Source organism: Phoxinus phoxinus (assembly GCF_949152265.1).
Source record: "Phoxinus phoxinus genome assembly, chromosome: 3".
In the NCBI taxonomy this organism is placed as follows: Eukaryota; Metazoa; Chordata; class Actinopteri; order Cypriniformes; family Leuciscidae; genus Phoxinus; species Phoxinus phoxinus.
This window is the reverse complement of record NC_136878.1, coordinates 33,060,030-33,074,631: the sequence shown is the minus strand read 5'-3', so window position 1 is coordinate 33,074,631 and position 14,602 is coordinate 33,060,030. Positions and strand designations below refer to the sequence as shown.

Here is a 14,602-nt window from a genome sequence, read left to right as displayed (position 1 = left end):
AGGTCAATGATATCGCAAACTAAAACTAGGCTCTGACACAGAAGATTTTGAACATTTTGAACACTATTTGGCAACTACCTCAGACCTTAATGCAAAACGGGAATCAAAAACATGTGAAGGAGCACCAAGAGCCTCATTTTCCTAAGAGAAAACAAAGTAGAGTACGACTATGAAGGAAGATAAACAGTACAATAATTTAAGAGAAGAAGATTCTTTCCTATATTCAAACACAATATGTGGTGTGTCGGCTATCATGTAAGTGTGAGTGTTTTTTATTTTTAGGAGAACAAAGCAGCATTTGAAGGAATTATAGGTACTATCCTATTGTGAGACATTTTCAGGACATAACAGCAATCTTCTTATAATGGAAGCAATAGAAACAGGAAAAAAATGTGGCGGTTGGGGTTGACTTTAGTCCCTTTGTTTGAAATTGTTTATTTATTTTTCTTTGGTGATGAAAATGCTTATTTTTTGTGTACATGTTTTTATATCCGTTATGTATTATCAACACAAGTTTCTGAACATAATGAATGATGGGATATGCTTAGCCTCAAATGCTGCTCAGAAGCAGTATTATAGATAGTGTGGATTTAGTGTGCATTAAGGGCAACTGTGCTTTGGCATTTATTAGTCTTCTGCTCTTACCTCTTGTCGCGTACAAGTATTCTCAAGTGGCCAAGACCGACAAAGATACCTTAATATATTCTAGGCATACTTACATGAGCAAAAGATACACCAGGAAGCCCCTATAAACCAATGAGAGATAAAGAAACAGAAAACACTGATTACTATGAGCTTCAGCTAAATGCAATTCAAGCATGACACATACTATTCATTTGTTTGTTAAAATGCATTAAGACAACTTACTGGAGGTCCAGGTGGTCCACGAGGGCCTGGATGTCCCTAAAGGTTGGCGAAAATAAAAATGTTTATGTTGGTTAAATAGTACTACTTAATGTATATGAATATACATGGGTAGTAACATTGAAGGACATTGGGGAAACATACCCTGGGTCCCTGAACACCCTATTTAAAATAAAAGGAGAAACACAAAATGTTATTTTCAGTGGCAAACCCTTTTCAAACATGAATTAACTTGGAAATTGTCTAGAAATGGATCTCCCTACTAATCTGAATGTAGCTTGAAAGTGTCATAGGCTAAGTCTCATTCCACTCTGTAGTTCCATATGCTGTGAATTAGTTCATGAATATAAATTATTCAATTACCTGCAACAAAAGTGCCCAGTTACAAGATTCCCACTGTATTCAGTGAACTTGTAGAGTGAGGGCCCTATCTTACACAATGCAGCACCAAGCGCAACGCAAGTATTTTTTACTAGTTTCAGCCTGACGCAGTTATCATTTTCACGTCCTGCCCCCCGTTGTTTAAATAGCAAATGCATTTGCGCCCATTTGTACGCCCATGACGCCCATGGGCGTACAAATGTTGGTCTGAAAACGATGTGTGTTCAGGTGCATTGTTGGCGCGTTGCTAATTTGAGGCAACAGAAATAGACTGCGTCATTGACCAACTGAAACCTGGTCTAAAGTCAATGGCGCAATTTTTTTTTTTTTTTTTAAGAGCGAGTTAGTAATGTGCGCCCATTGGCGGGTCCACATTGCGCGTACACTCTGCTTATTAAACACACAGGGACGCACAGCAGCACACAAACATAGGAAATATTTTAAATAAAAGGATTACAATGTAAAATATTATTATTGTGTAAATATGGTGGAATCCTGCTTGTCCCGTAGATGGTCTGCTTGCGCACTTTTACCTCGCGCATGAGCAGTTCCTTTTGCGCTCTGGAGACGCATTCGATCGTTCCACTATCAAATTCCGTCATGTAAATAGCTAATCCGCCATGGCGCGAGCGCAACTGGCATTTAAAGGGAATGAGAGATGAGACTCTGATTGGTTTAATGCACGTAAATCCTAAAAGGGATTGTCAACTCAATTTTAAGTTGACAATGCGACAGCTTTGGAAATGGTTTAATCCCTGGGAAGTGCACTTGAGTGGATTGAGACACACCCTTAAGGCCCTGATATACTTCAAGCGAAATTGAAGAACAAACTAGTGTGATATAATTTCGAACAAAATTAGGCCACAACTAAGCGTTTCAGGAGTTCTAAACACCTTGCCTAAATGATCTTTCCAGAAACGTTATACTGGTAAACACCTTTGAACTACGTAATTACATTGTGATTACATAATAAGTAGTGTGCTCTGGGGCTTCACCTTCTTTTAAGTGGAAGTCTTCAGTTTAATTTCTTCTGTTATGTCAGTCGAGGTCAGACGCAAGAAAAATAAACTAAAAATAAACTAAACACACTGGAGAGCTGCTTTATAGAAGAAATTGAAGCTGTAATTCTAATTGAAAGTGACACGGTTTGTAATACTGTAAAACTGCTTGCTTTGCTATGAAGTGCTATAAATAAACATGACATGACTCGAATTCGGCCTGCCAAATTGCAGAGCTCGTGCAAACAAATCCACATCCCTATGCTTAGATGCTTTCTTAACTGCTGTTTTCTCACTGCTGTCATTTGTGTTGTATGTTTATTTTGTTATTGAGAGAAAAGCGCACAGCACATATTTATATATTTATCTACCCAGCAGCGTGAGTGGCGTCGTAAAGTTAGCTTACATTATACCGCTGCAAGAATATTTCAACTTCATTTACACCTTAGAATAAAAGAATGAAAGAATGAAAATAATGAAAAAGGACTTTGCTGCGAGTATATCAGGGCCCTTAGACTCCCATCTCAGTAATGTCACTGAACGGAGATGATAAGGCAGGAAGTGAGCTTATGCCAATGTCAATGCCAGTCTAAAACAGGATTATATAGGAACCATACGTATTAGAAGTTCAGCATTTCAAAAAGATTCTTACCATTTCCCCTCCATTTCCTTTATCTCCTTGTGGTCCCTAATAAAAAGAAAGGAAGAGAATGATCTTTTTAGATTATGCACCCAATTAGAAGCCACCCGTGAAACATCTTGAGTGATTCAGATCATACATACTGGGTTACCACTAGGCCCAATGATACCAACGGGTCCGATGGCTCCTTGCATCCCCTTAAAAGAAGAAACACCTACAGTAGTTGCTGATCAAGAACTCTTCATCCAACTCATTGGTGTTTTCACAACAGTTCTCACTGTGGTACTTACCATTAAACCCAGAGGACCCTTTGGGCCCTGGATACCCACAGAGCCAAGGTCTCCGGGTGGCCCCTGTAAATGACAGAAACACTTTAGAGGTCAAAACTGTTTGGCTTTAAACTGACACAAATGTCAGCACAAAGCTTTTGGTTATACTGCATGAATAGATCTCTCAAAGCCGCTTAAAAAAAGCTATTTTTCATCTTACGCTACAGTGCTTCTACAGCTGTAATGAAATGCTGCAGTAGATTGCATTATTTGCTTGAAGGCTTAGCATTTAAATGAGAAGTAAACAATTACTGATCGCCTGATTAATTGGATTCTGACGAATAAAATGTGCATAAATGTGCTCTTTCTTTTCAGTTTAGACTGTTCATTAATCACAAGACTAGTCACTGGTTTTATGTAAGCGTCATTGAACATTATTAAGCACCTAGCAGCTTTACTTTGTGAAATAGATTTGCTCTGTGGTGAAATCAACCCTTTTTTTAGCCTCTGGTAAAACAGGAAATCATTTCAGATACTCAGAATAAAGAGGACATTTCCATGTGAAACAGGGTATTCAAGGAAGGGACTTGATTGGAATTCTTGTGGTCCCTAAATGGCAGGTGGTTGGAGGGAACATCAGTTAAAGGGTTAGTTTACCCAAAAATGAAAATTCTGTCAGTAATTACTCACCCTCATGTTGTTCCAACCCCGTAAGACTTTCGTTCATCTTCGGAACACAAATTAAGATATTTTTGATATAAATCTATTTTTGAGATAAATCTGAGAGCTCCTTCATAGGCTGCTAGATAATTGCATCTGCCGGTTCAGAAAAGTTAGTAAAAACATTGTTAAAATAGTCCAAGTGACTACAGTGGCTCAACCTTAAGTTTATCAAGCAACGAGAAAACAAAAATAACGACTTTATTCAACTATTAGTTTTCTTTTGTGTGGGCCTCTGACGTGAGTTCACGAGAGCGCCACGACGCATGCGCGAGAACTGAGAAGATGACTCAGACGGGTCTCGATGTAGTGTTTTAAAATGGTTCTAGTTCTAAAGTGTGCATTTCCTGGATGTCCGAATTGTGAGAAACCAATGAGAAAAACGTAAAAGCGCATTACCAGTGCCGGAAAATGAATGCCTTACCTTTCACACTTTCCCAACAAATGATCGTGAGCATCATGTTCTCAGTTCTCGCGCATGCGTTGTGGCGCTCTCGTGGACTCACGTCAGAAGCCCACACGGAAGAAAACGAATAGTTGAATAAAGTCGTTATTTGTTTTGTTTTTTGCGGTTGAGACTATTTTAACGATGACTTTACTTACTCTTCTGGGCCGTCAGATGCAATTACCTAGCAACCTATAGTATGGAGGAGTGAGCCAACTCTCAGATTTAATCAAAAATATCTTTATTTGTGTTCCGAAGATGAGCGAAAGTCTTACGGGGTTGGAACAACACGAGGGTGAGTAATTACTGACAGAATTTTCATTTTTGGGTGAACTAACCCTTTAAAAAAGGATGAGTAGGAAATTATTACATTTGGATAAAAGATTATAAAGACAAGCTTTTTTATTTTTGTAACATGCACAGACCAGTCACAATAAGACCAGCAACACAAATTAAAGTAAACAAATAGAATGAACATTTTTATTTATATCATAACAGTACAGTACATGTGTTTACCTGTGGTCCAAACATTCCAAGAACTCCAGGGAATCCCTGTTCACCAGTATCACCCTAGAGAGAAAATCAGACAGAACAGTGTCAAAAACAGTTTGTGACAATAAGTGTTAAAGAAATGTCACTGTCATTCATTCATTAACTGATACATAGACTGAAAACGTGTATATACACTATCGTTCAAAAGCTTAGGGCCAGTAAGATTTTAATTATTTTTTTTAATTAACACTTTCATGTAGCAAGGATGCATTAAAAAGATCAAATGTGAAAGTAAAGAAAATGTTAAAATATTTCAATGCTGTCCTTTTGCACTTTCTATTCATCAAAGAATCCAGAAAGATTGTATCAGTTTCCACAAAAATATTAAGCAGCACAACCATTTTCAACAGTGATAATACAAAATTTAAAAATGTTTCTTGAGCAGCAAATCTAATATTTCATAATATTACTGTTTTACTGTATTCTTGATCAAATAAATGCAGCCTAGGTAAACATTAGAGACTTGTTTTTTTTTTTAAAGTGTTGAATGGTAGGGTACAGTATATCATCTAGGCAGGTGCACTGTGTCATTGTTAAAAAAGTCAAAAATGCTGTAATTGTCCAGTCAGAATCAATTATTTTAGAGAGTTGTGTAAGAAGTTACTGCCTGATTGCAGAAATTATATTTGATTTTTTAGAGGTTCATCATTTAAGCAATCTGACATCATTGGACCAACATTTTGTTGATGTGTTTGTCCTATTTGCAATGGATCAATAAAAGACAAGCGATACTCACAGGTTGCCCTTTGACCCCTCGGTCACCTTGTTTTCCAGGAAATCCCATTCCCCCATTAAATCCTCTTTTGCCTGGAGGTCCAGTTTGGCCAGGGATGCCCCTGTCACCCTAAATTACAACATAGTGGAATGTTTAAGCTAAAACCAGCATATATTGTGAAAGATGGAGATAGTGGTGACACACAAACACAAAGAGCAGATCACTATCCATATAAGTTACCTTTGGGCCAAAAGAGCCTTGAATTCCTGGCAAACCTGGTACACCCGCATTTCCTTGAGGACCTGGTTTTCCAGGAAGACCAACCTCCCCATCACTTCCATGTTCACCCTAACACACATAACAGAGGAGGAGAAACAAACCAAAACATCACAAACCACAAAAAGCACCTGGGCCATATGAAGTGTTACATTGAGAGCATTGAGAATTACATTCATTGTCTTACTGGCATTCCTTTAGCTCCATCTTTCCCAAGGGCTCCATCAACCCCAGGATCACCCTCAAGACCCTCACGACCAACAACTCCTCTGGGACCAGGAAGACCAACAGGACCCTGTGGGAGAATCACAACTGTTGTAGGTTTATCATGATGTCACTGAACTCTGTTCAGTGTGTAAGAAACGTACTTACAGGGGACCCTTGATTTCCAGATTCACCACGAGGACCGTTTTTGCCTTTTGGACCCTGAATAAAATCGGTTATTCAGTTGAGATGGATATTATGGCTGGTTTCGCAATCAGGGCTTAGATTAAGCCAGGATTAGACTTTAGTTCAGTTAGGACATTTAAGTAGATTTAATAAACATGCCTTAGAAAAAAAAAACATTACTAGTGTGCATCTTGAGACAAAACAATGGCACTGACATATTTTAAGATATGTCAGTGCATGATGCTTTCAGTTAAAACAGCGCAAACATGCATTTTAGTCTGGGAATAATCTTAAGCAATGTCTGTGAAACTGGGGGAATATGATTTAAAATAGAGGCCATGTGTGTGCATTATAGACAAAACAAAATCCACATTATGTTTGTGTTCACATGGTAAATTACTTTATTGCCTTTGGATCCTTTAGGCCCTGGAAACCCTCTTGGCCCTGCATTTCCCTGTGGTTATAGACGGGTAAGATAAAGAAAATTATGAAAATGTATATTTTATAATTCAGTTTAAAGCCATCATTAACTAAAACCATAAAAAAATCATTATTTGAAATAAAATCAACATTTACTGAAATAAAATACAAATTAAAAAAACTTAAACATACTTTTTTTATTATTTTCATTTCAAACTAAATACTCATTTTCATTTAGTTTAAATGTAAGTCCTAAAATAACCAAAACTAAATAAACTAAAACTAAAACAAAAACATTATTAAATTACTATAAACTTAATAAAAAAAATAAAAGTATACAGAGGTATTTAAAAAAAAACTTGAACTACAATACAAATGAAAACAGAAAATAAATAATAAAAATAAAATCTAATTTAAAATATGAACAAAACTCTAAAAGCATATCAAAGATATTAAATAACACTGGTTTAAAGATGTAATTATTGGTAGATTTACTCACAGGGAGTCCAGGAGCCCTCGGGTTTCCTCTTTCTCCATGAACACCTTCATGACCCTTAAGATTTAAAAATGTACATATAAAGTATATTAAATTAGTGATCTATTTATTCAAAAACATATAAAATGTATAAAATAAAAAGCAAAAAACGTACTGGGTATCCAGGGTCACCTGGCTCTCCCCTTTCTCCTCTGTTGCCGACAGTTCCCTGAATCCCAATGAAAACCAAACACATTGATCAGTTTGGCATCCAGAATTCTCCCAAAACAAGACATAAATGTGTAGTAAATCTAGCGAACTGACTCACGATGTCACCTGAAGGACCAGGTGGACCTTCAACCTTCCCGTCATCTCCTTGCTCTCCCTGAAAATAATAGAATGCTTGATTTCTCAACCTAAAATATTGTATATAGTTGGCCATGCGCTGTGTATGTCCTATGGTAAAACAACATTAATAAATTAGAGATTATTAAAATCTGGAAGGTGATTTTAAAAGAAGGTTATCCTCCAAAGTCCATTTAGATTTTTGGAAAATACAATGTTTGTTATTATTATGCAAAAACAAATAAATCATCTGTTAGATTTCTTGGGCTTCTGAAACTAGCTTCTAGTTATAAGCAATCTTTTTAGATTTGTTTTACCTTTTCACCTTTTGGTCCTGGGGATCCCATTGGACCTAGTGGTCCTTGATGACCCTAAAGTAAACATTAAAGAAAAGAAATGGAGTATGGAAACATTTGAGCGCTCAAAGACAAGTCAACAAGCTCTAACAAGCCCTATAAACTCAGAAGAACTTCACATGATGCAGAGCAGATGTTTGACTTTGTACCACTTTATGCTGATGTAAAATAAAGTTTTATAAGGCATGTCTATGTTAAATAACACTTACTTCATATCCCACTAAACCCGGTTCTCCTTGTTGACCCATTTTTCCCGGAGCACCCTGAAAATGATAGCCAGGGGATCTGAGTTAGTTTCAGATCAGACATTGCATTCTTGCCAAAACAAAACACAAATATCAGCATTTTCTGTGGTATGTTGATGTAATATGAGATGTTTAAAATCAAACAATATATCTCTGGCAAGGCTTTTTCAGAGAAAAGGATTTGTAATTATTTCTCTCTTCATGCTGTTTCAGTTGACGGCATTGACGTAGTAGCACAATAAAAAATATGATTTTGCAGAAGACAGCCTTTTGAAAACAACAATGTATGTACCATAAATCCAATAGTTCCTCTGCTTCCTTTTGGCCCGATGAAACCCATGGCACCTTGCTCTCCCATTGGTCCAGTCTCGCCAAGGTGACCCTGGTGACCTTTGCTGCCCTGAAATGATTTAAGCATCATTTATACTCACATTTGGTGTGTTGATGGGTAACCATGTAAACTGAAATGTCAAAAATAAAATACCTTCTCTCCAGGTTTTCCCCTCTCACCAATTCTTCCAGGTTTACCCTCAGGTCCCTGAAATGAACATTAAAGAGTTGACAAACTGCAAAATAGAGCGATATCTCTGAATGAACACATTCAGTAATGACTTATGAGTTTGATCATTCAGCACAACCACAAGGATGTGCAGTTTGTCTTTGCTGTCATCCAACATCACTAAATCTTCAATAAAACTTTAAAGCATGAGGTAAAGCAATATAAAGTGACCGAAAGTGAAATGATTTATACCAGTTCTGCTGAGAAACTGCTGAAACCAGTCTAAGGTGGTTAACCCTAACCTAACCCTAACCCAGCCTGACCAGCTATACGTACAGGACCAAAACTTCTCTAAAACCTGCAAACCAAACCAGCCTGACTACTGAAAACAATCTAATTTAGTGGTCAATAATTTATTATATCAATAAAAGAGAAGAAATGTTTAAATACCAATGCAACATAATACAGTTTACTGCCAATTACAGTACAGTACTAAATAAATAAATTCAGCATCCTCTGCAACTTTGGCCAAATTTAATTACAGTATACAGTACTATAGTAGTTTTGCTACTTCATGTTTACTCATGGATAAATGTGTGCTATTTGAGTTCACATTGTGACACATGAGTTATTTATAGTATGTGTTTGTGTGTTATGAATGAGAGCATGGTTAAACCATGTGTAAAATGAGGGCATTCGTATGTAGTTTTTCAGAAATCAAACTTGAATGTTTGTAAAATGTGTTGAGCGTTTTGAGAAATATTTCTTTGTTTTGAGAACTCAATTAATTGTTTGGGAAATTGTGCCATATGAATCTAGCCTCTCCCTATGGAGGATCCCTTTACCACTCAAACAGATAAAGTATTGTGGAAATTTTGCGTATCTCCCTCGTAGTGATAAAATAAAATTCTGTATCAAATTTATAGGCAGGACAAGTAGTTTGTATAGGCTTGGTTTGTAGAGAATTACAAACATGCGCACATATATTCAAACACACATAACTATAGAATTAATTCTTGATGCGCACGTGAGCGCCATCAGTGTTTCTCACAGGTTCACGTTTAAAGTCTGTTTAGAGAGATTGGTGTCATTTTAGCGGACCCTAATTTAATAACAAATTATCCTGTCGACGGAAGTGAATCAATCAGAACTAACTTTAGATGGAAAGTAACATTATTCAAGAACCGCTATAAAGCCAAAATTATCTGTTACCTTAAATTATACGTTTATCTCTGTAAAGCAGCTTTGAAACAATCTACATTGTTAAAAGCGCTATATAAGTGAAGATGACTTGACTTGAATCAGTTAGTATGTTAGAAATCGAAAAAAAAAAAAAAATGGAATAACAAGCAAAATCCCACAATCAATTACTGTTCCCTTTCGAGGGAACTCGCGCTTCGTCGAAATGCCATGGGACTCAAATGGAGCCAAATGACTCCAGCGTGAATGCGTCTGAAGCATCTATGTCAACTTAGTCCAATGGAATGAATGAACGTCACGGGCGGGTGACGTCATGACCAGGAAGAGATAAAAGCACATCCGGTGCAACCGGCATTAGCTTCTGTTGCCTCAGCAAGCGATCTGTGTCAGACCTGTTTGTCAGACCCAAGCGGCTTCTTCCGCCCAGAGAGAGAGCCCAATGCTTCAGTGCTCTAGCTCCGAGGAGGTAGATGTACTAAGCATTCAAGGTGACACAATCACGGGGGAAGAAACACAGACGGTCAAGAAACCGGCTGAGGCCTTTAAACATTTCTCCCTCGCCATGTTCAACCCCCTGAGGCTCCTGAGCAGCCTCAGCCGTCAAGCTCATTATATCGTGCTCAACAAAAAGAGAGTGTTGCGTCTCGTGGTCCTCCACAAAATTACTGGAGACAGACCCAACACTCTCAGCCGAAGTCATCTAAGCAGAAGCCGGATCTGAGGACCGTTCTTCAAGCGAAGAAGGCTTTGGCTCAAAAGAGGTCCTGACGCCACCAGCGTCAGACCTGTGAGAGTAGCCCCAACCGGGGTGGAGCGGTGTACACCTCAGTATACGGAGCCCGTTCCACTTCGGTGCTCTCACAGGGCCATTCTGCCAACCTCGCCACTCTTGGTGCCTCGGGTCGCAGCGGTCTCCAGCGAGTCTCTGGCGCAGTGTCAACTCGACATTGCGTCGGACTCTCGCCCTCTGATGGGGGTTCAAAAATCAGATCGGGTGGTTCCTGCCAGTATGCCTTAGGTCCTCGAGCTAGCTGTCTCAATTATACCAGAGGCCAGCCTCGAGAGTATAGTAGATTTTCTGACAGAGTGGAAGAATCTGCCAAACATATCTCAATGGGTCCTGCAGATATCTCAATGGGTCCTGTTTGTGTTGGAGTTTGTGTTTGTGCTTCGAATCGCTTGTTGTGTTTGAAGTTTGTGTTTGTGCTTGTGCTTCGAATCGCTTGTTGTGTTTGAAGTTTGTGTCTGTGGTCGAACCGCTTTGGTTGTGTTTGGAGTTTGTGTTCGAATCGCTTACCTAACTGTTAACGTTAGTTTGTGAGCGTGTGAACATATCTCCGATACTACTCTCTATAAAAAACAATCGGATTGCTTTGATATCGCTAGTTATATCCAACTTTCCGAACTTCCGTTACTATCTCTAACGATAGCCCGCTAGCATTGCACGCGTGGCCTCGCCTATCGACCGTCTTATTTACACTCGAATCACTGAAATCGCTCTGTTTGTGTTGGAGTTTGTGTTTGTGCTTGTGCTTCGAATCGCTTGTTGTGTTTGAAGTTTGTGTTTGTGCTTGTGCTTCGAATCGCTTGTTGTGTTTGAAGTTTGTGTTTGTGCTTGTGCTTCGAATCGCTTGTTTGTGTTTGAAGTTTGTGTTTGTGTTCGAACCGCTTTGGTTGTGTTTGGAGTTTGTGTTCGAATCGCTTAACTGTTAGTTTGTGAGCATGTGAACATATCTCCGATACTAACGTTACTCTCTATAAAAAAACAAAACAATCGGATTGCTTTGATATCGCTGGTTATATCCAACTTTCCGAACTTCCGTTACTATCTCTAACGTGTTAAGTTAGCCCGCTAGCATTTGCACGCGTGGTCTCGCCTATCGACCGTCTTATTTACACTCGAATCACTGGAAGGATACGGGTTCTATCCATGATTTCAGTCCTAAATTAGTAGTGATATTGGTAGCATCACTGCTAATTTATTGTTCATCTGTCATAATGGCGAATATATCGGATGTGTGTCTACCTCTGAGTGCAGGTGAGGACACGTTTGAGCTGCATTCGGTGCGGTTGGAGCTGGAGTCCGTGGAGAAGCAGATCCGTGATCTGCTGGGGAGGCAGGCCGAGCTGCGAGACCGACGATCAGCGCTTGAAGCATCACGCGCCGATGCTCACAAGTCAGTGGTTAGTAACTTTTCGACTCCGGCCTCCTCTACTCCGTGTATTTCTCTGCACAGGACCCGAGCACCCCTGGTTTCGTTTACCCCGACACCGACACAGCACCATGGACCCTGGATGATGCCACAGCGGAAGACACGAGCCAGGACCAGAGCAAGGACCTCTCCGCCCCTCCCGGTCTTCGAGATCTCCACCCGGAACCGCTTCTCCCCTCTTCGCGAGACAGAACGCGACGACGCTGTGATCATCGGCAGTTCCATGGTCCGGCATGTCCGCGCTACCTCAGGTAAAGGTATGGTGCGCACTCACTGCTTTCCTGGTGCTCGTGTTCTCGATGTCGCTGCGCAGGTCCCCGAGATCCTGGACGGTGACGAGCGCGTCGGAGCTGTCGTGCTGCACGTGGGGGTGAACGACATCAGGCTGCGGCAGACGGAGGTTCTGAAGAGGGACTACAGGAGCCTGATCGAGACGGTACGCAGAACATCGCCTGAAGCAAAGATCGTCGTGTCTGGACCGCTTCCCACGTACCGACAAGGACAAGAAAGGTTCAGTAGATTGTTTGCACTAAATGAATGGTTGATGTCATGGTGTAATGAACAGAGACTGCTCTTTGTAAATAATTGGAATCTGTTTTGGGAGCGACCTAGGCTCTACCGTGCTGATGGCCTGCACCCCAGCAGAGTCGGAGCGGCTGTTCTGTCGGACAACATCTCCAAGACGTTACACACCATATGACTAGTAAGTCAAAGTCCAAATCACATTCTTTGCTGTCCCAAATTAATTGATATAAGTACCAGTGTAGAACACTATATAGAAACTGTGTCTATTCCTCGTTTAGTGAGGCCAAACAATAAATCTACTGCAGGATCTAAGAAAAATCTAATTGTGATTAAACCAGAAAATCTCAATATTAGTGAACAAAAACAATTTCTAAAGCTAGGTCTTCTAAACATTAGATCGCTTACACCTAAGGCGGTTATTGTAAATGAAATGGTCACTGATAATAGCTTTGATGTACTCTGCCTTACTGAAACCTGGCTTAAACCAAATGATTATTTCGGTCTTAATGAGTCCACTCCACCAGGATACGGTTATAAGCATGAGCCCCGTCTGATTGGTCGTGGCGGCGGTGTTGCAACAATCTATAGAGATATTCTTAATGTTACTCAGAAAACAGGCCACAGGTTTAATTCGTTTGAAGTACTTGTGCTAAATGTTACGCTCCTAGATGTAAGAAAGAAATCCCTATTATCTCTAGCCTTGGCTACTGTATATAGACCACCAGGGCCGTACGCTGATTTCCTAAAAGAGTTTGCAGATTTTCTCTCAGATCTATTGGTCAATGCCGATAAGGCAATAATTGTTGGAGATTTCAACATACACGTTGATAACACAAATGATGCGTTAGGGGCTGCGTTTACAGATTTATTAAACTCCTTTGGGGTCAAGCAAAACGTTAGTGGTCCCACTCATCGTCTTAATCATACTCTAGATTTAATTATATCATATGGAACCGATCCAACCGATATAGATATTATACCGCAAAGTGATGATGTCACTGATCATTACATGGTAACTTGCATACTACGTACGGCTGAAATGTGTCATGTTGCGCCACGTTATCGACCAGGCAGGACAATCCTTCCAACCACTATAGATAGATTCTTGAATAGCTTACCTGATCTATCTCCGCTCCTCAGTGAACCCAAACAAACAGATGAACTAGAGGAAATGACTAGCAGTATGAGCACCATTTTCTCTAGTACATTAGAAATTGTTGCACCAATTAGATTAAAAAAGGTTAGAGAGAAAACTAAAGCACCATGGTACAACAGTGCTACGCATGTTATCAAGAGAGAAACTCGTAACTTAGAGCGCAAATGGAAACAAACTAATTTAGAGGTCTTTAGAATTGCGTGAAAAGACAGTATGTCACGTTATAAAAAGGCTCTAAAAGCAGCCAGGGCTGAGCATCTACGCAAACTAATAGAAAATAACCAAAACAATCCAAGGTTTTTATTTAACACTGTGGCTAGATTAACAAATAAACAGACATCACCTGAACAAAATATTCCGTTACATTTTAATAGTAATGATTTCATGAATTTCTTCACTGAGAAAATAGAAAGCATCAGAAACACAATTGTAAATGTACAATCTTTGACAGCGTCTTATGATTCAGCCTCAATTATCGCCCCTCAACAACAACTACAGCGCTTTACAACTATAGGACAGGAAGAGCTAAATAAACTTATCACTGCATCTAAACCAACAACATGTTTATTAGATCCAATACCCACTAAACTACTGAAAGAAGTGTTACCTGTAGTGGAAGAGCCTCTTCTCAATATTATTAACTCGTCTCTATCTTTAGGACATGTTCCAAAAACATTCAAGCTGGCAGTTATAAAACCTCTTATTAAGAAACCACAATTAGATCCAAATAACCTAGCAAATTACAGACCCATTTCAAATCTTCCATTTATGTCTAAAATACTAGAAAAAGTTGTGTCCGCCCAATTGTGCTCTTTCTTGCAAGATAACGATATCTATGAAAAGTTTCAGTCAGGATTCAGGCCACATCATAGCACAGAAACTGCGCTGGTTAAAATTACAAATGATTTACTTTTAGCT

General features: G+C 39.3%; 1 protein-coding gene across 1 annotated transcript in view; it reads right to left on the bottom strand.

Annotated features, from left to right (window-relative positions):
- The window catches only part of col27a1b (collagen, type XXVII, alpha 1b), a 100,662-nt gene that overhangs the window by 6,701 nt on the left and 79,359 nt on the right, over positions 1-14,602 (bottom strand). The window contains exons 38-57 of the mRNA XM_079607373.1: positions 8,576-8,629; positions 8,384-8,491; positions 8,056-8,109; positions 7,808-7,861; positions 7,474-7,530; positions 7,321-7,374; positions 7,170-7,223; positions 6,651-6,704; positions 6,233-6,286; positions 6,048-6,155; positions 5,825-5,932; positions 5,606-5,713; positions 4,834-4,887; positions 3,174-3,236; positions 3,027-3,080; positions 2,896-2,931; positions 1,009-1,026; positions 868-903; positions 720-746; positions 79-141 (exon numbers count right to left, since the gene is read on the bottom strand). Of these exons, the coding sequence (XP_079463499.1) occupies positions 79-141; positions 720-746; positions 868-903; positions 1,009-1,026; positions 2,896-2,931; positions 3,027-3,080; positions 3,174-3,236; positions 4,834-4,887; positions 5,606-5,713; positions 5,825-5,932; positions 6,048-6,155; positions 6,233-6,286; positions 6,651-6,704; positions 7,170-7,223; positions 7,321-7,374; positions 7,474-7,530; positions 7,808-7,861; positions 8,056-8,109; positions 8,384-8,491; positions 8,576-8,629 (1,218 nt within the window). The remainder of the gene's footprint in view (positions 1-78; positions 142-719; positions 747-867; positions 904-1,008; positions 1,027-2,895; positions 2,932-3,026; positions 3,081-3,173; positions 3,237-4,833; positions 4,888-5,605; positions 5,714-5,824; positions 5,933-6,047; positions 6,156-6,232; positions 6,287-6,650; positions 6,705-7,169; positions 7,224-7,320; positions 7,375-7,473; positions 7,531-7,807; positions 7,862-8,055; positions 8,110-8,383; positions 8,492-8,575; positions 8,630-14,602) is intronic.